Here is a 22,112-nt window from a genome sequence, read left to right as displayed (position 1 = left end):
TGTGGGGGCCACATCTGGATCTGATCCAGGCAGATGAGGGTGGTAAGTGATGATGCTCTCCCCAACACACAGGGCTGGAGTGGTTTTTATTGTTATACGACGGGCTTGCAGAGCACAAGGCAGGGTGAATGAAAACGTACAGGCCAGTAAACCATGTTATTCATCGACATAGAGAATGCACAAAGAGGGCTTTGTCCGGCCTACGTCGTCTCTCCAGCTCCTCCACAGTGCGAAGGGTAAAATTCAGACCCAAATGTATTGTTCCCTGAATCAAGGCTGCCCTCTGTGTTTTGGTCACTCTAGGGTTGCTAGATGATTTCAACAAAAGTACCAGACACACAATCGACATTACATCTTATTTAGCAAATACTGGACATTTATATTTTCTCATTTATATTTTCTCAATTTGTTTCCCAAACAAAAAGCTCAAATACTGGACTGTCCAGTTCAAAACCGGACACCTGGCAACCCTGGTCATTTCTAGGGTGAACAAAGAGTAATGACTGTTTGTGGGCAGGTTTGGAAGGATGACATTTTTACCAGTCAGTGTTATTAGTTATCAATGACACCCGCAAACATGAAAAAATATCCCAGGTGATAATCAAATTTTGCAGTTGGGCAAAGTAAAAAAAAAAAAATGTTGCTTGAGAACTTATGAGTGAATTTGATTTCAGGATATTTGCTTTGTATGTGCCTGGGAAGTGGAGCCTCTGGGTTTTAACCATTATAAAAGCTCCATCTTTTTGAATCTCAGTTTCTTCAGTAATTATTATCCAGTCCCTTCATTGTCTGATCCCTCACTCCAGAATTTCTCACAAGTGTGAACATTTAAATATCTACAAATAAAAAAGCTGAACACCCATAGTTTTGCACAGCTGTGAAAATGTAAATCTGTAAAAACAGAAAAAATACTTAAATAAACTTTGATGACATTATCCATATATATATATATATATATATATAAATATATAAAATGGAATTCTGCCAAGCCTATTTATAGGGCACAAACTCCTCCCATTGATTAGCCTGTGAGGCTATGTCTAGACTACATGCCTCTGTTGGCATTGGCATGTAAAATAGGCTACCCAACACAGTCAATGAAGCGGGGATTTAAATATCCCTGGCTTCATTAAAATAAAAATGGCCACCGCACTGTGCCAGCTCAGCTGATCGTCCGCACAGCGCGCGAGTCAAGACACGGATCGGTCAACAAGGAAAGCCTTTGTAACCCCCTGCTTAGTTCTGCATTGGAACTCCCTGGAATAAGAGGCATGCAAACACATGGGGCTAAACTCTGATCTCAGTTACCCTGGGAAAGCCAGGGACACATTACTGATGTTCTTACTACCCAGCTCTGTCATCAGTAAACCTGAGAGGGAAACTGAGGCATAGAGTGGTGAAGTGATTTGCCCAAAGTCACCCAGTGGCAGAGTCAGGATAGGGACCCTTGGGTCTTCTCTGGCCCACTCCAGGGTTCTGTCCACTAGGCAACTGTCTCCTAGTGTAAAACAAGCCTAAGCAAGAGGAGAAGGACAAACACCTCTCTTTGTGCCAGTTAGTTCTGCCTATTTTCATTTTTGCCCCAAGCTACCCCCGGTTGCTGGGGGTTTAGCTTAGCATTGCTCACAAGCCATTTTGATATGCTGATGCCAGTAGCAATTAGGGCTTTCCCATGGTGACTGGGGCTGCCCCCAGCAGGACATCGGGGTTAATCAGCCCAAAATGGAAGGGGAAAGGTGCTTGGATGAGTGACAGTGGATGTAATAGGGGGCTATCTGCTTCCTGCCATGAGAAGGTTCTAGATCCGTGGAGTCCAACCAGAGCCGAAGCAGTAGTCGCTATACAGGTAGTTCCTGACTTACGAACGGGTTACATTCCGAACGCCTGGTCGTAACTCGGTTTGTTCGTAAGTTGGAATACATGCTTTTAAATGCGGCCGCACTGTTCGTAAGCGCGGATCGTGCATTCGTAACTCAGGGACCAGATGTAATGGGCTTAATGGGAGGTTGGTCATAAGTACAAACGGTTGTAAGTCGACGCATTCGTAACTCGGGGATAGGCTGTAGTGGCTACTGTTATAGAAAACTGGCCTCATTGTTCAAACCAACTAGCCACACTGAACCGGACAAACAGCCACATGTGGCTAGCGGCTAGCGAGTTGGACACCACGGTTCTAGGGTTGGGAGGTGGGTGACCAGCTTTTCTCTGATTTCCCTGCTCTTTGTCTCTCTGGTCTCTAGGTGCTGACTCCACTGTAGCTGGTGTCAGAGACAAGCCCCCTCCAGCTTGGATCAGGAACTTTTAAGAAGCTTTTTCTGCAGCCTCCCTGAGCTGAGCCAAATGAGCTGGATGAGAGAAAAAGGGCCTGCAGCACCGTTGGGCAAGCTCTCTTCTTGCCGTGGGCCGATGCAGGCCCAAGTAGTTGCAAGGGGATGGGCAAACCAAGGAGAAATATAAAACATCTCTGCCTTCAACTTAGCACGAGCACAGATCCACTCGACTCCCATCAAACTTAGCTTTTGTTTTCCTGGCTGGAAGGTTCGTACAAGATAAAATTCTCTGCAGAGCTGGGATCTGCTGGATGCAGTCAAAAGGAGAGTTCAGCCCTGCCTTTCAAAGGGGATGTTTGGTTAAAGCCAAACGTAGGGGAGAGGGGAGTTAGTTTGCTTGATATGAATTTAAGGAGCGTTGTCCAGTGTGGCTCACAGTCCAAATCAGCTCTGAGACGTTCATAGTTTTGACTTGTACTTGTCACTCTCGTGTCTCCCCCCAGCCTGATCGCAGCTACTGGCCTTGTGACTGTTCTGCAGGTTTGATGCACAAGGCCAGGTTGTCAAAGAGACCTCCCTCAACATCCTTAGCATGTGAGTGTCCTTTTTGTGTACATTGTTTTCATGTCCCCATTTTTGGGTGTGCAGAATGCTTGGCTCTGTCGCTACTGGGCACCGGGGGGAGAGGGGGTTGTGATTCTAGAAGCTCTGAGAGCTGGTAGAGTTGCCAAGTGTCCGGTTTTGAACCGGACAGTTCGGCATTTGAGCTTTCTGTCCAGGAAATAAATTGAAAAAATACCGGACATATAAATGTCTAGTATTTTCTAAATAAGTCAGTTTTATTATTATCAGGAGTATCAGTACGTAGTTGCGCACTGTGTGAGTGTGTCTACCAGCCAGGCAGTACACAGCTACGCAGTAGAGAGGAAGGGGGCAGGCTGGAATCCCCAGGACCGGACTCGGTCGTGCGCTCTGCTGGGACTGTGCGCGGGACAGGCAGCACCCCGGGCCAGTCCCGCTTACCACCAGCTGGTTCCCGCCCCCCCTCTTTCCCCGCCCCGGCCAGCCCTGTTCCCTCCGACGCCCTCCCAGCCAGTCCTGCTCCCTGCCAGTTGGTTCTCCCATGGCCAGCCCTGCTCCCCCCGACTCCTTTCCAGCCAGTCCCCCCCGATATCCCCCGGCCAGCCTTGCTTCCTGCCGGCTGGTTCTCTCTGCTCCCCCCAATCTCCCCTGGCCAGTCCCACTCCCCCCAGCTCCCTCCCGGCCAGCCCTGCTTCCTGATGGCCGATTCCTGCCCCCCTTCCCCCACTCCCCATCAGCTCATTCTCCCCCGGCCAGCTCCGCTTCCCCCAACCTCCTCCCGGCCAGCCCTCCTTCCCAGCTGGTTTCCCTCCTCCCCCAACCTTCCCCGGCCAGTCACGCTCCCCCCAGCCAGCCCTGCTCCTCTCCCAGCCGGTCCCCTCCCCATCTAAGATCAAGCACGTCAGGTACTTTTTTTGAAGCCATTTGGTAACCCTAACGGCTGGTGAGGGGCCTGTGGAGTTTTCCTGGTATCTTTTTATAAGAATATGGATGCTAGCCCCTGTGTCTGGGCCAGAATCCCATTTCCACCTGCCTAAATTCCTCTGCAGTACTATTTGGACATGAGATTCAGCTTGACTTGGCTGAATATTTGCTTGTTTCCCTGCACAGTAAGCCAGACTCTGGACTTTGTCCCTCCCTTTCCTAGCTCCCTGGTCAAACAGTAGGGATGTTAAATATCGGTTAATTGAATAGTTGATTAACCTCATGAATCCCCAGGGGTGGGGCTGGCAGCCAGATTGGAGGCAGATTGGAGGCAGCAGCGCGGGGTGCCAGGCGGGAGCTGGTCTGTGAGGGGAGCCAGTTTAAAAACCAGCTCCCCTCGTGGACCAGCTGCCTGTCACCCTGCGCTGTTGCCTCTGATACAGAGGCAGCAGCATGGGCGTGGCAGCAGCCCCTGTCCAGCGGGGTGTGTGAGCTCCCAGACCGGGTACGAGCTGGAACTGAGCCGGGCTGCCTGTTCACCTGGCTCCTAATACACTTTAAATGCAGAGCTGCAGCAGGGGTAGGTTCTGGACCCAGCGCAAGCCGGGACTGAGCTGGGCTACTACCCAGCCTGCTAAAAAAATGTACTGGCAAGAGGGGGGAAATGTGTGTAGTCTGTAGCATTAAACAACAAGCTTTTGCTTATTGGTTAATCGACTACACAATTATAACCCTATCAAATAGCCCATCTGCAAAGAACTGACTAGGGCTGTAACAATCCACCCCCCTCTCCAAGTGGTTCTGGCAGGAGCCCTTCCCACCCGTCCTGGCTTTAAAAAGCCCATTTTCTGTAAATTAGAAAGATGTGTATTTCTCTAAATCCAAACCCTTCCCCCAGCCCTACGTGCTCTTGAAGTTAATGTTGCTAGACCCCTCTTCCAGGGCATCGTCTCTCTTTCATGGGTCCTGCCGGACCACTTGGAGAGCGATCAACCTGCACAACAAACCCTGGGAATGATGGAGTGGTGTGTCTCAGCCCTGGTTTCAGAAACTCCACTTTTTTCCAAGGGGACGATGCCTTATGACAACTATTAGTTTCTTGGTGAATGGCTGACTGCTCTCAATGGGCCTTCCTGGATAATGAACGGGCAAAATTACCCCCGGCTGGTTTCACAAATGAAACTGATTCTAATGATGTTTATGAGAACACTAGATCCTCAGGCCGGAGCATGCTGTGAGGTTCCATGGCACAGCACTCCTTTGGGAGCAGCTAGTGTATTACTAACGACTGTAGTAACACCCAGCTACTACTAAGACAAGGTTTGAGTAAGACACTGGCTCAGCCTCTCAAATTTATTTGGGTACCTAATTCCCATTGATGCCAATGAGAGTTAGGCACCTAAATACTTTAGAGGAACTGAGCCTAAGAGCCAGGATCACTGGTTCCCTTTATGGCCTTTTGTAAATCACATAATCAGTTTGTGCCTCAGTTTCCTTTTCTCCGGGACAAGGGTGTTGCGAAACTAAATGCGCTGATGCGTTGTGACCAAGGTTCCCTCTAATCTTTTCCATCCTTGTGCAGATTTTTCCCATTCATGTGTGGAATAAAATTTTATAGGCACCGAGGCATGTTTGAATGTGCACCACCAGTAGAAACAAAACATCTATCTGTGGGCTCTCTGTTAATCAGCCGGGCAGCATTTGAATCTCTCCTGAGTGGCCATGCAAGTCGCCAGCTTACAGGGAAGGGAACGTTGGTTCTGACCCGTGGATGGGTGGCACAATAGAGGTGCAAACCGATTATTTAGTAGGTTTCCCAGCAGAGAGAGAGAAACCCGGGGCGTCCAATTCCCAGAGGTGAGCCACAGCAGCAGCTTTCTGTTCTGTTCAACTGGAACAGGGGATGTTCAGCATTTCTGGAAATCGGGCCCCGATCGTACATGTGACTCAACACAGTTACAAAGCAGCCCCGGATCGGAAAAGTTGGCCCCGTTCCATTTTTAAGCCTCTGAATTCAGCAGTGGCTTATATTGCCTACGGGAAAGCAACCTTCTGCAAGCCCAAGTGATGTTTTCTTTTCTCGTCCATGAAGTGGTCTGGAAACCCTAGGAAAAGAATCAAACCTCTTGGGAGGTGGCCTCCCAGCACTCTTTTCAGGGCCAAGCTATCGATTTTCCCAGCTCTCTTTCTCTCCCTCCATCATTTGTGATCTCAAAATAAGATGCTGGGCTTGCAATGCCGCTGCCTCATTATTATAGGCGGGGACAGGCGCTGGGCTGCAATTAGTGTGGGGAATGGAATCCCTTCCACAGCTGCTTGCACCACAGCCTGGCTCTCATGTGGAGAGGGGCTAGTCAGGGTGGTTTCAAGCACGAGGCTGCTGGTCAGAAAAGTGACTCTGAAAATGACACCTTTCTGCGGCACCGCGTCCACGCCCTGAGCACCTTTGAGTCCCGCCTGCTTTGGCGAGGCACGGAAATAGCATGGCGCGGGGCTGTGACCCTTGAGGTTGATGCTGTGGCTAGAGTCCCGTGTAAAGCCAACAGACCCCAGTTGTTGGCAGGAGGGATTGAACCTGAGATCTTAGGGGCTAAGCCATGTGCCTGTACTGCAGGGGTAGACAATAACATGGCGGTGGTACACCACGGTTAGCCCCTGGTGGGGTGTCGCTGCTGCTATATTTACCTGCATGGCCATTGGTACCGGCAATCGCAGCTCCTCTTGGCTGTGGATCACCATTCTTGGCCAATGGGAGCGGCAAGAAGTGGCACAGACCATGTGCCATGCCAGCTAAAATTAGGGATGTGGCTATGTAGTCAAGAACAAGGTTAACCGACAAGCCTGGCTCATCAGTTAACCCTTTTGGTTACACGCCGCCCCTCTCCCCCGCTGCTTCTGCATCAGAAGCAGTGGAGGGGAGAGGAAGGTGGGAGCCGATGCGTGTGAGTATCTGGCTCCTGCAGAGCCACCTACCCCCTCCTCCCCCGCTGCCTCCCACAGAGGGAGTAATGGGGGGCAACAGCTGGTGCTCCCGGCGAGCTGGTTTAAAAGCTGGCTCCCCCCAAGCCTGCTCCGGCGGAGCCACCTGCCCTCCTCACCCCTGCGCCACTGCCTCTGAATCTGAGGCAGCATGGGGGAGGGAGAGCAGGCGGGAGCTAGTACATGCAGGGAGCCAGCTTTGAAGTCAGCTCCCCACCAGCACCAACTTCCCCCGACCCTCACTGTGTGTAAAAATGTATCTGCTGAAAATGTCAGTGGATACACGTGTACACAAATAAATGCATTTCTAACCTCCCTAGCCGAAAGCTAATTGGTTCTCAGCTGAGGCTGTAAAGCAGATTCACTCTCCCTTCTAGTTTCCGTGTCTTTGGATTACACCTGGCAGGGTGGGGTGGGGGTTAAGGAGACCTGGGTTCTCTCCCCAGCTTGTCACTGTGTTGGAGGCTGCTGTACTGTCACGAGGTCCTCCAGGAGTGTAGCTGGGACCTGAATCTGGCTATTCTGATCCACATCGAGGTCTCCTCTTTCCCTGAATGTCTTGAAGAACTTTTTCCAGCCAGTCACAGCGATGAGTAACAGCGAGTGGAATGTCAGGCAACTGGGGGGCTGGCTTGTTTGGCACTCCTCAGACAAACAAACGGGCTGATTTGATTCCGTTGTCATTTCCTCCCGTCGCTTCGCGCGGTCTGCGATCTGCAAAGTTGGACAAGCACCAAATACATTCTGAAGGGGGAGGCTTCATGGTCTAAGCGTACGTTTGAAATAGCGAGACTCCAGAGAACTGCAGCTCCTGCTGGGGGCCAGGCAGCCCTCCTGTGAGCCGGAGACGCTGAATTCCATGCAGTTTGCCTTTGAATGTCGCAGCCAGTGCTCTGCAGGGACATGGCTGCTCTGAGGGCACGTGGGTGAGAGAAGTGGCTGCTTGGGTACCCTGCTGCTGGTTTCCTCTTGCCCCAGTCTGTGCCTGAGAACTGATTCCTCCAATTCCCTCCCCGCCGTCATCTCACATCTCCACGTGTGCCCGGAGCCAGAGTAACCTGAGGGGCCATGATGCCCATGTCAGTTAAACACCCGTGTCTTCCCTTCACACTTGAGTGCTGGTCTCGCTCTTTGAGCCAGTGGGGGAACTCACGTCGGAACTCACTATGGCATCAGGGAGAATCAAAGAATTTTAGGGGGGGGGTCCATCAGGCTGAGATTCATATTCCTCTCTGGACACGTTTTACCTACCATAATCCCAAGTAATGCCTGAGCCCTGAGATTGCTGGGGAGGAAAAAAATGACAGAGAAAACATTTACCTTTATTTTTGCAGGCAGCTCCCTTTGTATATCGGGCAGCGCTGCGTGTGGTGCTTTCCCCTGCCTAGCTGGGTGAGGCCTGATCCCACAAATGCATTGGTGCATGCACTGGCAGAGCCCTGGGGGGCCATGTGGAGTCCCATAGCACTCCAGGGGAGTCAATGGGAGTGCTAAGGTCCCCCCTGCGTGGATGCAGTTACCAGAAGCAAGGTCTTGGTTCCAACCTCTCTGATCAGACAGAAACAGCAGGAGGCAGGGGATAAGGTACAGGGCTGAGATCCAGGGGCACTCGATTCTGTTCCTGGCTCTGACTCTGATTCAACTGTGTCTTGTTTTTTCATCCTCTACCCCCAGCTCATTACTGCAAATACCTTTAAAAACCCAGCCCAGAGAGTCTAAGTGATTTACTCCGAGCCACACAAGCAATCGCTGGCAAAGCCAGGAATTTGACTCAGATCTTCTGAGTCCCAGACCGGTGCTCTCGCTTCTCAAATGCTTGTTTATTTTCTGCTCCTTCTCCTTCAAGTTCCCCTTCCCCAAGGAAATTAAAACTCCACTGATTTATTCCGGCCTTTCTTCAGCTTATAAAAGCTCCAGTCATCCAATCAGAGAGCAGAAGCAATAACAGGTGACTTTGGTGACCAATCACATAGCCTGAAAATTGCGTGCTTGCAGTGAATAACCATGTGCAACCCATGGGCTGACGTGTGGCTGCACTGAAGATAAAAACAGAACATGAGAACGACCACCCTGGGTCAGACCGAAGGTCCACCTAGCCCAGTGTCTGCCCACAGTGGCCAATGCCAGGTGCCCCAGAGGGAGTGAACAGAACAGGGAATCATCCAGTGATTCATCCCGTCGCCCATTCCCAGCTTCTGACAGAAGCTAGGGACACCATTCCTGGCTAATAGCCATTGATGGATCTATCCTCCATCTGAATATCTGAGGACCCCTCACAAACGGGGAAAGGGGGAAGTCCTCACCTGGCTGTGAACAGACTGAAAAAGGGACGTTAATCACTGGATATCTTGGCTCACAATTACTAATTCACTGTGCCCAGCACCTCTCTCATGTCACCCTAGGTCAGCTTGCACTGTGTGGTGGGGTAAGGAGTGATAGGCGAACTTCTAAAAAGGTTAGCCGTTTGGCCAAGAGTCTAGAGGCTTGGCCATTCCTCTGAACTTTCCAAACTTCTTGAGTTTGCAGAATTGGGATGGAAATCTCTTGCAAATAAGCTTACTCCTGTATAGAACCCAGTGAAAGGAGGGGTTGGGTTGGTTCCTATTTCTATGCCAACAGCAATGTTCTCTCTAACTTTTTCCATCCATGGGTGGAATCAATTTTATGTGCATTAAGGCATGTGCAGAGGTGCACCATTAGTAGAGACACCTGCTGCCAGCTGTGGCTGCTCTGCTAATCGTCTGGGCAGCATCTGAATTTATAAATTCTAGGGTGCCCTCCCAAGCGCTCAGCTTACAGGGAACACTGGCCAACGGGCTCAGCGCTGGCAAACGGGGCAGCTGGAAGGCTCTGATTGCAAACCCTGGTGGCCTCAGGCCCAAGAGTTGGTGGCGGGTGGTTTTAGTTCCCCGCTCTCATGGCTGAGTTCTGAGCAGCGAGAATTTGCTAGAAAGGGAATTGGCTAAGCTGCAGAGGGGACACCGAGGTTACGCTGTGGCTGTGCAGGGTGGGCAAAAGAGATCTCTTTTTGGTGATGCCTGTTCCATGATGGGCACACTGGATAGTAAGTCTCAAAGGGCTCCTACACCCACCCTGGGTGGCCCCTAAGTCCCATGCTGGGTTCCTTGTACTGCTTTCCCTTCCGTTTATAATTAAAAGCATGAATCGAGGCTTGTCAGAAGAATGATTGAGTTCTGGATTGGATCTTACAGGGCCCTGGATTCAATTCCTGGCTCTGCCACTGGTTTGCTGGGTGACCTTGGGCAAGTTATGCCTGGCTCTGTGTCTCAGTTTCCCCATACGTAAAATGGGGTAAGGAGACTTCCTGCTTTTGTAAAGTGCTGTGAGGTTTGTGGATAAACACACTGTATAAGCATTATATATTTGTATTATTTACCAATTACGTACCAGGGGCCCTTAGCAGTAGGATTCAGTGATCTAGCAAGCCTTATCAATCGCTACTGTGAAAGTTTTAAATGATTCCATAATTTGTGGTGTAAATTGACATAGCTCCAGTGAAGTCTACAGAGCCACGCTGATTTACACCAGGAGTGGATCTGCCCCATTTGTTGATTTTCAAGCCCACAGATCAATCCGTCCTTCCACAGTCTCTGCTCATTCGCTGTCTGTCTGAGTCCTGCTTTGGAGGAGGATTTTATGTTATGAAAAGACACCAAAAATGCATTTTTATTTTGGAAACATAATATTCAAAGTCAGGTCTGGAAAAATCTCTGCTGATTTCTTGGGCAATTCTTCTGTTTTTCTAGCTGGCCCCTACCAATGGTTTTGAAATGAATTCCAGGAATCCCAGTCTGAAGGCTGCCCAGAGAAAAAGGGTGTTTATATATAATGCCGTCCCAAGGCCTTAAAGTGACTGAAGCTATAGCAGTCCCCAGGAGGTTTCCCGGCCAAAGATGAATGTGAGGACATTTAACTAGATTGAATGGGAGGGGTTCTAGTCCAGTGAATCAGGCACCTACATCTGTGGCTTTCCTAAATATCTTTGTGGATCCGACCCTAAGTGATTTGTCCAAAATCTGAGCTGGACTGGGGACTTAAACCCAGGTCTCCTGTGCTGGTTGGTACCCCAACCACTGAGCCAACTGTCCTCTTGCTGAGGTCTCTCACTGACTGCATCCAGGGCTTGCTTGCTCTCTTCTCTCCACCCGTGACCGGTTTGTCACTGGCACGTGACGGGAGATTCATAGATTAAATCCCCAGCTAATCATTTGCCACGATTTTACTGTGCGTGTAAACACACAGGGAGGCTGAGCTGTGCCCGTTACACTTGGGCTCATAGCAGCCGGCTCAGGTTGGAGACTCTGCACGCCTGCCTTGGCCGATCATCATTCGGGTTCAGCAGTGAAACAGGAATATGCAGAACCCTGAACTTTTCATTTTGATCGGCCTCTTCAGAGAGGGCACCTCGGGGGGGTTAGCACTGTAATTTGAGTACAGAAGAAACATTGTAACATGGAGTCCCTGAGATGCCACTGCTCGTTAGGTTACTGGGATAATGATAGGCTTCCTTTGACGAACCTGTCATTGCGGACAGATTCCAGTTTTGTCCTCTTAGTTGACCGTACCAAGTGCATGTTGCATAATTCCAGTCTCGCTGCCGGGATTCGTTGCAGAAGGAAGATTTGTTTTAATGGGAAAAGCTTTGCATGCAAATGAAACCTTGTGGGAAACATGTACCCACTGGGGACTTGAGGTGGGATTGTGTTACATTGTTCTCATCCATCAGCCATAGAGAGCACTAAAGGGAGTTGGGCATTCAAATTGTCCTGAGAAAAGGGAGTGGCCAACCCAAAAGTGACTCGCTGCTTAGCCGTGAAGATCTGCCAGCCCGGCATGGGGACTTGAGGTGTGGGAGGGACAAACATGGGGCTGTCAAGTAAATCCCCATGACTGTGGCAGATTGATCACACTGGAGGGGTACCACGAGTGATTCGAGCAATTCCTGCTACCAAGAATTGCATCCATGCACCTGAATCTTGACCCACAGGCTTCCCAGGCACTGCTCTGCGGATGTCTCTCCTGCCCTGACCTGTGGCCAGTGCACCTGTCAAAATGCCGCATTTCCCATCTGCAGGGCTTCTTGCTACCCCAGGTCTGGAAATCCCCAGGGCCACTGGGAATCTTTCCCTTGCTTTTGATCGCTGAGAGCTGATCATGATGAGATGTCATTCAATCCCACATGAGAACAGATTGATCCACATTTGCTTGTGGATCGCGGACATGTGCTTTGTGAATGACTCATGTAATGTTATTTTGTGTCTTTCTATCCACAGGGAAATACTCCTGCCGTGCCTTGTTAATACCTATGCACCTTCTTACGACTGTGAAAGCTGCTTGTTCCTAAACTGGGTGGCTTTCTCAGCCAGCAAATAGGTATGTGCAGTGTCTCTTTAAATCAACAGCTGGGTTATGACACTTGGTCACATCAGCACTCTTGAGAATTGCTTTGGCACTAATAAAACATAGTGTAAGTTGCAAAGTAGGGCTGTTAAACAATTAAAAAATCAGTCATGAGATTAAAAAATAGTTGTGATTCATTGCCGTTTTAATTGCTCTGTTACACAAAAAGAAAGTGCCAATTTTGATTTATTATAAATATTTTTGGATGTTTTCCTACATTTTCCAATATATTGAGTTCAGTTACAACTCAGAATACAAAGTGATTAGTGCTGACTGTGTATTATTACTTATTACAGATATTTACACTGTAAAAAGATAAAATAAATAGTATTTTCCAACTCGTCTCACACAAGCACTGTTGTGCAATCTCTATCATGCAAGTGCAATTTACAAATGGAGATTTTTTGGTTTTCACGAAACTGGGCTCAGAACCAAAACAGTGTAAAGCTTTGGAGCCTGAAGGGCCACCTGAAGGTTTTGCGTCCCTGGCCTGCCCATACCTTCCGATAGTGCCATGCGTTCTCACTGCCGAGGGACATCATAAATACGAAGTGGGCAGCATTATCGCCCATGGATTCGAACAAACTTGTTTCTCTCGACGACAGGCTCAGCGAGTAGGGCAGAGTGGGCCGATTCATCAGCTCTCCAAGAGGACCTGCAGCTGCGCTGGATCCTAAACTAGACCCAGCTCTCCCGCCTGCACGCAGAGCCTCGTCATGGTAACCCGTAACATGCCTTGGCCAGCTCTGGAGCCACCGGCTGGCCAGAGGCTGGGAGCTGGCTGGTGGCTGAAGCAGAGTGTTGTTCCCTGGGCGCCGTTGCTTTTCGCTGGCCATCGCAGTGCTCCGAGCAGGCAGCAGGAAGGGGCTGTTGCAGCAAATGAGTGGTGCTGCTTGTGTTGCGGATCGATATCCCAAATCCTGCTAGAAGGGCAGCATTAGGAGAACCTGGGATTTAAAAGCTGGCCAAGCTGGTTTCCATGGAGGTTCTAGCTTCAGGTCCCAAGCTCACTCCTCCATGCCCAGCCTGACAAGAGGCAGAGAGAGCAGCTGTGGCAGCTACCTCGCCTCCAGGGCCTTCCTGGGTAACAACCACGGAGTGGCTAACCCAAGTGGCCCTGGCCCCGAGGCTTCCCCTGCTTCACCGTGAAGGCCAGCCAGCCCGGCGAGGGGACTTCAGGGTACAGGAGGGACAGGCAACATGGCAAGGGCCTGCGAGCCACACTCACTTGGAGAGGGAAGTTATAGAAACGCCTTGGCCTCCCTCTCCCCGTCAGCCTGAGCCCCAGAGCGGCTGCTCCTCTTCTCGCCAGCTTAGCTGTTTTCCTTTGCAGACCTCAGTGGCTTCTGCCTGGATTTTGGCTCGTTTCAGTCAGGAAATAGCCGATTCATAACAGCAGCAACCACAGCGATCCGCAGAAGTCATGCAAGGCGCAGCCAGCAACTTCTGCACTGCCAGAAGGGCAGCGGGGAGCGGGGGGAGGGAAGAGGCACTTGCAGTCAATGCCTGAAAGGCCCAGATGGATCTGCTGGAGGTGGGAAAGAGCGGAGCAGGGTGGAGCTGGTCCCAAGCTTGCAAGATGCATAAGGGCAGCAGTAGCACTGGGCTTTCTGCCCCTGAGGCAAAGGTTTTGCAGGCGCTGCTCTGTGGGCAGAGGGCCTGTTGGTTCAGAACTGTTTCCTCCAGCTCCTCTGGCTGATGGAGGCAACAGGATGCCACAGGAAAAGCTCCTTCTCCCCCTCTCCTCAGAAAAGATGACAGGCCCGCGTCCCGGCTGGAGGAGCTCAGTGTGGTCTAGGCAGTCGTGGGGATCTATACCAGCAGGAAGCATCCTGCTGGGGAGGGGTGAGGCAGGGCTACAGGCAGAAGTGCGGCTCATCACGTTGCATTCCTCTAGCCCCTCCTGCCCGAGAATCTCAAAGCACTTTGCGACAATTACTGAACTAGGCAGGCAGTTGATCCCCTGCCTGGGGAAATGGCGGCACGGAGGGAGGGAGGGGCTGTGAAATGATTTCAGGGTCTGGCATACAGTATATATGACAAGATTCTATAGACAGATTCTTTGTCCTGTGCTTTACCCACTAGACCGTGCTTCCTCCACACGGTTCCCTCATGATGTTCCTGACGCTTTGGCGTGCCTCTCCAAAAAGCCTCATCAGCTCATTTCTGGAGTTGGCAAAGCTCCAAATGTCTGGCTCCGGTGCTCCTCTGAATATCTCTACATGTCTCTCACTCCCCTTGGGCTTGTGCCAAAGTGTTCCCTGGGTTGGGTAGGGAATGAGACTCGTACAACCTGGGAAGAGCAGAGAGGTAGGAAAACAACCACAAGAAACAAAAAATAGCCCCCAAAGTTACCCACACTTCCATAGCCACGCAGAGTGGTTCAGTTCACATTCAGGTCAAATTTCCATGGGTGGGTCTTGTAGCCAAGCTGGCCTGTCCCATGGGATTTGGAACTTTTCTTTGCTCGTTTCACTGGGCTGAGTCCGCGTGGGTTAAAAATAAACGTTATTTATGGACAGATGATTTAATAATAATCACTGGAGTTTCTTGCCCCTTCTCTGAAGTACCGATACTGGTCATGATTAGAGGTAGGATACTGGGCTAGATGGACCCACGGGTCTGATCCAGTCTGGCCGCCCCTCAACTCACACTTGTCAGAGAGCACGCAGTACATTCTGGTGTTTAGGGCTGTGTGATAAAATGTTCCATTTATAACGCACTTTTCTTCCTGAAGCATGGACCTGGCTAGATAAACACAGCTTCACTACCCCTGCAGCCACTTCTAGGCTGGGGGAAAGCTGCCATCTCGCAACAGGACAGGGCATGGTATTGTGGCAGGGGGAATACTGACCAGAAGCACACGCGTTCTCTGGTAGAAATGTTCTGGAGACCTTCAATCTCCTTTGGTTTGAAGGGCTCATTGGACAGATCCACCCACTTGTCACTTTCTAGGGTTCAGTCCTTGCTTCTCTTGGAAGAACAAAGGGATGTGGTCGCTCTGGTAGGATTCAAACGTGTAGTTTTAGGGAATCCCGGTGTTTTCACACATAATGCATTGCCACCTAAATGTCACATCGGCCATTTTGTAGGCTCCCTCAGCAGCCGTTTGTCACACAGCACGGTCTGAATCTCCCATGGAAAGGGTGGTGCTAATGGCCGACGAACAGTGTGTTTGTCTACAAAGCGGAGCAGGCTGCCAGCTGCTAAAGATTTCCATCCCCTCTCAGGCTGCGTGACAAGTTACCAAACAGTAACACTGGGAAACTAATTGCTGTATCCAATGCAGCCTGGCAAAGGGGTCAGAGATGCCTTTCGCTGCCTGGTGCCCTTGGAAGCTCCATATGTAGCCAGAATGGAAAGCCAGGAGCCTCTGACAGGGACAGGGACAGGGACAGGAGGTGGGGAGGGCAGGACAGGAGGGTGCTCAGAAGGACTCTGATGGGAGACAAGTCTTCAGGGACTGCGCTTCTGTATGGAGAAAATTGAAACTGTGCCTGAGGGTATGTCTACACTAGAAAGTTAGTTCGAACTAACGGACGTTAGTTCGAACTAACTTTCCTAGGCGCTACACTAGCGCTCCGTTAGTTCGAATTAAGTTCGAACTAACGGAGCGCTTAGTTCGAACTAGGTAAACCTCATTTTACGAGGACTAACGCCTAGTTCGAACTAGCTAGTTCGAACTAAGGGCTGTGTAGCCCTTTAGTTCGAACTAGTGGGAGGCTAGCCCTCCCCAGGTTTCCCTGGTGGCCACTCTGGCCAACACCAGGGAAACTCTATTGCCCCCCTCCCGGCCCCGGAGCCCTTAAAGGGCCACGGGCTGGCTACTCACTTTGTGCCAGTTGCAAGGCTGCAAGCACCCGTGCCTGCACAGCCTGCACCTGCCACACCACGAGCCAGCCATCTGAGGGTTCCCAGCCCTCCACTGCTCCCCACGACCAGCCTGGCGGCTCCCGGGAGCCTGCCCGGGGGCGCAAAAGGCGGGCGCCCGCCTGGTCAAGTGCGGAGATCGTGGACCTCATCGAGGTTTGGGGGGAAGCCTCCAATGTCCACGATCTCCGCACTAGCCACCGGAACGCGGCCGTCTATGGACGCATGGCTGCCAGTCTGGCCGCCAGGGGCCACCAGCGCAGCCGGGAGCAGGTGCGCTGCAAAATTAAGGACTTGCGGCAGTCCTACTCCCGGGCCTGCCTGCCAGGGGCTGACCCGGAGGCCTGCCCCCACTTCCATGCCCTGGACCGCATCCTGGGGCCTCATGCCGTCCCTGCCCCCCGGGACGTGATTGACCCCGGGGCAGAGGGACCGCTCCTGGAGACGGAGGAGGAGGAGGAGGGCTCTGAGAGCCAGGAGCCTGCCGCCAGCCTTCCCAGGACCCGGGACCCCCGAGGCACCCCACAGAGCCGCTCGCCTGCATCATCAGAGGCCGGGGAGGCGTCCACCTGTGAGTACCCTCGTGTTCCCCTTATGTGTACGGGGGGCTGGGGCGAGAGGGAGCCCCGGGACCGTGCGCCTGGGCCTTGCCCACCACGGAGCAGCAGCTGGGGATCCTGCAGGGGCCCTGGCCTTGCAGAGGGGAGCTGGGTTTCACACACCTGGGCCCCTGGGGTCATTGACCGCTGGTCTTCTTGCACCACAGCTGCAGCACCGGGGCCTGCAGGGCGCACCACACCGCCTGCAGCAGCCGCCCGCGCCCGGGCAAGCAGGACAGCCAGGAACCAGGAGGACTACCAGAGGCGGCATCTCCGGTTCCTGGACCGACAGCTCCGTCTCCAGGACCACTGGGTCCAGGAGGACCTCAGGCTGCGCCAGAGGAGTCTGGAGGCCCTGGAGGAGCAGGGCCGTGCCCTGCGAGGCCACCTCCAGAGCCTGCTGGACCGCTTTCCATTTCCTCCTCCCCCTGCTCCCTCTCTTGCTCCCCCTGCTCCCCCTCTTTCTCCCCCTCTGGCTCCCCCTGCTCCTCCTGCTTCCGCTCCTGCTTCCGCTCCTGCTTCCTCCACACCCCCTGTCCTCTCTGCCCCCCCCTCCACAACCATTCCCCACCGACGCCCCCGGACCCGCAGTGTGGCGAGACGGGAGAGGCAGCCGGACTCCCACCCCTGAGCTTTCCTTTCCCTTCCTCCCTTCCCTCCCCTCCCCTTCCAGCTCCCTCGTCCCAGGTTTCCCCCTCCCTTCTCCCACCTTCATTCCTCCCTCCCCCCACCCCAGTTCTGTGAAATAAACAGACGTTTTTGTTTGAAAAACAGGTGTCTTTATTTGACAGTAGGTAGGGAGGGGAAAGGGGAAGGGGAGGGTAGGGTGGAAGAAGGCCCCGGTGGGGCATGCAGGGAGAGGTCAGTCCTCCTCCTCCTCCACCTGGAAGCTCTCCCGCAGGGCTTCCCGGATCCGGATGGCCCCCCGCTGGGCTTCCCGGACAGCGGCGGTGCGGGGCTGACCGTAGTGTCCAGCCATGCGGTCAGCCTCAGCCATCCAGGCTGGCAAGAAAGCCTCCCCCTTCCGCTCACACAAATTGTGGAGCACACAACATGCCGCCACCACGGGAGGGATGTTGTGCTCGGCCAGGTCCAGACGGGTGAGGAGGCATCGAAAGCGGGCTTTCAGTCGCCCGAAGGCCCCCTCCATCACGATGCGGGCCCTGCTCAGCCTGTTATTGAAGGCCTGGCGGGAGGGATTGAGGTGCCCCGTGTAGGGCTTCATGAGCCACGGCTGCAGTGGGTAGGCGGCATCCCCCACCAGGCAGACGGGCATGTCCACGTCCCCGACCCTGATGTGGCGGTCGGGGAAGAAGGTCCCGTCCTGCAGCCGCTGGCACACGGAGGAGTTGCGGTACACCCGTGCGTCGTGTGCTTTGCCGGACCAGCCCACATTTATGTCCGTGAACTGTCCCCGGTGGTCACACACGGCCTGCAGGATGACGGAGAAGTACCCCTTGCGGTTCACGTACCGGGACGCCTGGTGTTCCGGGGCACGGATGGGGATGTGCGTCCCGTCGATGGCCCCCCCGCAGTTGGGGAAGCCGAGGGCGCCGAATCCCCGGATGACGGCGTCCGGGTCGGCGAGGCGGACCACCCTGCGGAGCAGCACCCGGTTGATGGCCTTGACCACCTGCGGAGAGAGACACAGCAAAGCGTCAATCAGTGGGGCGCCCGGGTGGCTGGGAGCGTGCGTGCCCTGGCAGTGCCCCGCGCCCCACTCCCGGAAGCAACCCCCCTGGCGGCGTGTAGTACGGCCGGGACAGCCCGACCCCTCCGGTGCGGGGCGCCTTCGCCTCCTCCCGCCCCCCCCTTTGTCCCTGGGGCGGCCCATCCCCTCCTCGCAGCCCCCCTCCCCCTCGGCTCGGTGGCCGACGAGCGCCGTACCTGCATGAGCACTGCTCCGACAGTGGATCTCCCCACGCCGAACTGGTTCCCGACGGATCGGTAGCTGTCCGGCGTGGAGAGCTTCCAGAGGGCGATGGCCACCCGCTTCTGGAGGGGGATGGCGGGCCTCATGCGAGTGTCCCTTCTTTGCAGGGCAGGGGCGAGCCACTCGCAGAGCTCCAGGAAGGTGTCCCTCCTCATCCTAAAGTTCTGGGTCCACTGTCGGTCGTCCCAGTGCTCCAGGACGATGCGGTCCCACCAGTCGCTGCTGGTGTCCAGACGCCAGATGCGGCGGGGCACGCCGGTGCCGGGGCGCCGCCGCGGCTCCTCCACGGCCCCCAGGGCGGCCAGGCGGAGAGGCAGGGGGCTGACGTTCCCCAGGTGGTGCCAGGCAGCCTCGAGCCATTGGTGGCAGGCTTGCAGCAGCAAGTCCAGAACGTGCACCAGAAGGTGCAGGGCGAGCTGTGGCTCCATGTTGCCACCTGCGGCGGTCCCCCCCGAAGGGAAGCACCGACACAGATGGGCACAGAGACCGACGCTTTGCTGTCCCTCGGCGAGGTTGGCAAGCAAGCAGGAAAAGCTGAGAACCGGCTGTCCAGGGGGGTCCCTTTAAGCACGAGCCTCAGATAGCCTCAGACAGCAGCCACACAAAGCAACTGCTGACCTGATGCCCTGCCAGAACCGGTTTCAGCTGCCCTTAAATGCCCCCCTGCGTCCAATCAGTGTGGACGCGCTAGTTCGAACTAGCAAAACGCTAGTTCGAACTAGTTTTTAGTTCTAGATGCGCTAGTTCGAACTAGCTTAGTTCGAATTAACTAATTCGAACTAAGTTAGTTCGAACTAGCGCTGTAGTGTAGACGTACCCTGAGAGAGTCATTCCCTGCTGGTCAGATCCAAGGGAATTGCTGGGAAAGTTCAAGAGATCACACAGTTGGGCTAGGAGAGAGGTAGGAGTGGGCAGCTCTTACATGCCCTGCTCTTTGCAGGCAAAGGTCTAGTTGGGTAGGAGATGCCCATTGGACTGGTGCACAGGAGTCCAGTGGAAATCCATAGAGAATTACGTGCTTTCAACGGAATGTTTAAATCAGGGCATGGAATCCTGGAGCCTGCTACAATCCACTCTTAAATTCTCGGAGGCAGTTTGACGACTCTCTGAAGTACAAAAGCACAGGGCCAAATTCTAAGGGATCAGCGCCAGCTCCCACCCGCTGAGAATTGGGCCCAAGGGCTAAAATAACATCGAAGCACTTTTCATCCTCCTGTTAGGTTGCTCATACTACATGCGGTGAGAGCAGGTCCCATCCAGTTGCTCTACCCCTCTGGCATTAGCACTAGGCATGGAGCCAAATCTAGGTGCAAAACGTTGGTCTTGTGCATGGTAATATTTTCGAAAGCCCCTAAGGGATTTAGGAGCCTAATTCCCACTGACAACATCTCCTTGAATTTTATTTTTAAAAGGGGGTAAAAATCAAATAAAAACTTTTCATTCAAGTCAGAATGAAATTTCTGTCTGAGTCACCAAAAATTTTAAACCATCTTTTTCAGTGGAACCCAAAATTATTATTTTTTTCCAATTTGGATTTGCCACCAAACCAAAATTTCCTTTCCTGTCACAGCTCTTCTGCTGCTGTCTGTGACCTCCCTGGCATGGGGAATAGCAAAGCAGATTATTTTGCTGTGTAACGTTACAGGCACTTTGCTGTGTAACGTTACAGGCACTGTGTAACGTTACAGGCACGTTACAAGAACCATCGCTGTCCCATTGTTGTAGTACATTTCCCCACAGCCTTAGTTCTAGAGAGAGATCAAAAATTGGATTAGAGCTAAAGAATGGGAGGCGACAGAGATGTTTTGTTGGTGTGTTGTTGATCCCTTTATAGATACAGAGGCAAAGGCATGGGCATGGATTAACTTCTCTGCAGTTTGGGAAGGTTTGGAATCAGGTTGTTGGTTCAGCTTCCCTCTAAGGACCTCAAGGAGTTTTCTAAGCAGTTAAGCTTTTAAGCTTCCAAGGCCTTTGAAGAGGGGAAGTGTTGACACAGTAGAGCCACAAAAGTAGCTAGCCAAGGGCACAGGGAGCAATGACTTGGTTTGCAATGATTCCAAGCATCTACTACTGACCTCAGTGGGTAGTGTGGGTGTCCAGGTCAACATACAGGCCCAGAAAGAGAACCCAGGAGTCCTGACTCAAGATGTTACCCACTAAATGTTATTATTTGCCAGTTTTGGATTGGGATTTTCCCACTGGAAATAAATTGCCTGTGAAAGACTCAATCTGGGACAGGTATTGAACAGACAGACATTCTTCTAACGTTATGGCAAGGGCTGGGTTGGTTTTTGTTTTGTTTTCTGGTTTGAGTTTGATAGTCATCTTCCTTTCATCTTTATAGAACTGGATTTCTCCTCCCCTGTCATCTCGCCTCCACCTTTATTTTCATGGGATTTTGGTGAAATCCACCTGTAAGTGGAAGATCTTTGACAGGGTGAGGGGGTCACCAAATGAAGTGAAGCGGAACAAAAGGAAGTACGACTTAATGCAACACACAGTCAACCTGTGGAACTCCTTGCCAGAGGATGTTGTGAAGTACCAGACTATAACAGGGTTCAAAAAAGAACTAGATAAATTCATGCAGGGTAGGTCCATCAATGGCTGTTAGCCAGGATGGGCAGGAATGGTGTCCCTAGCCTCTGTTTGTTAGAAGCCAGGAATGGGCATCAGGTGGTGGGTCACTGGATGATTGCCTGGTTTGTTCATTCCCCTGGGGCCCCTGGCATTGGTTACTGTCAGAAGACGGGATCCTGGGCTAGATGGACTCTTGCTCTGCGCCAGTGTGGCCCTTATGTTCTTATGAATTGTTCTCGCTCTTTCACACTTTCTTCAGTGCGGTCTGGTAGCAGCAGGAGTTCCCTGTTGTGAGCTGAAAAGACATAGAACCTGCTGAGATATACAGTAGAGGTGAAGCAAGGTTTGCTTCATCTCTGCTCACAATGGAGTATTTACAGATTTCAGACCTAGGCCTTCCTGTTACTTCCTACTGTTTTCATTGATTTTCCTCCTTAGAGAGTTAACAGATCTGTCCAAGATCAGGAGCTCTTGTGTTCTGTTTCCGATACCTGCTGCATCTTTGACTCTATTGGCTCTTAGGCATCTTTTCTTGTCTCTAAGGACTTGACGTTGTGCAGAATAGCAGTTGCTCCTGGAGAATGGAAACCTTGCTGTGGAATTTTAACATTAGATTTGAAAATATGTGTTTGATTTGGAAAAAAAAAATCTGTGACTATGGGGAAGACGACTCTGCTTTCTACAGGTGGGTCGTGGATGCTAGAGATACTAGCTGGCCAGATTTTCTTTTTAGGCCAAGAGGGAATTATCCACTGATAGTTCTGAGTTATTTCTCTCAATTGACTCTCTCCGCACAAAAACGGTGTGGGTTTAACTGGAATCGAGTTAGTGCTGCAGCTTTCCTATGTGGTCTTTCATATACGTTTAGAACTGATTATATTGGTTATAGTGTGCATTTACTGACACAAGCAAAACTGCCCTGAGCCAGGATTGAATGGACATACGTGTCCACAAACA

General features: G+C 52.2%; 1 protein-coding gene and 1 long non-coding RNA gene across 2 annotated transcripts; both read left to right on the top strand.

Annotated features, from left to right (window-relative positions):
* Nucleotides 1-1,044: 1,044 nt before the first annotated feature.
* LOC112546421 (uncharacterized) lies at nucleotides 1,045-15,563 on the top strand. The gene is made up of 3 exons (XR_003090120.2): nucleotides 1,045-2,864; nucleotides 12,050-12,149; nucleotides 12,782-15,563. It is a non-coding gene; the product is annotated as an uncharacterized LOC112546421 (long non-coding RNA).
* A 583-nt stretch (nucleotides 15,564-16,146) lies between these two features.
* On the top strand, nucleotides 16,147-17,437 carry LOC142819411 (uncharacterized). The gene is made up of 2 exons (XM_075906415.1): nucleotides 16,147-16,617; nucleotides 16,813-17,437. The coding sequence occupies exons 1-2, from the start codon at nucleotides 16,272-16,274 to the stop codon at nucleotides 17,274-17,276; spliced, it is 810 nt and encodes a 269-aa protein (XP_075762530.1). The 5' UTR covers nucleotides 16,147-16,271; the 3' UTR covers nucleotides 17,277-17,437.
* Nucleotides 17,438-22,112: the final 4,675 nt, after the last annotated feature.

The sequence above is a fragment of the Pelodiscus sinensis genome, chromosome 23 (genome assembly GCF_049634645.1).
Source record: "Pelodiscus sinensis isolate JC-2024 chromosome 23, ASM4963464v1, whole genome shotgun sequence".
Classification (NCBI taxonomy): Eukaryota; Metazoa; Chordata; order Testudines; family Trionychidae; genus Pelodiscus; species Pelodiscus sinensis.
Note: the sequence above shows the minus strand (reverse complement) of the source record. Positions and strands in the feature narration are given on the sequence as shown.

Bases quoted from the DNA above. Each gene is read 5' to 3' on its own strand.
- LOC142819411 (XM_075906415.1), top strand. From the start codon at position 16,272: ATGGCTGCCAGTCTGGCCGCCAGGGGCCACCAGCGCAGCCGGGAGCAG. The intron at 16,618-16,812 runs GTGAGTACCCTC...CTTGCACCACAG, and splicing joins GGCCGGGGAGGCGTCCACCT to CTGCAGCACCGGGGCCTGCA.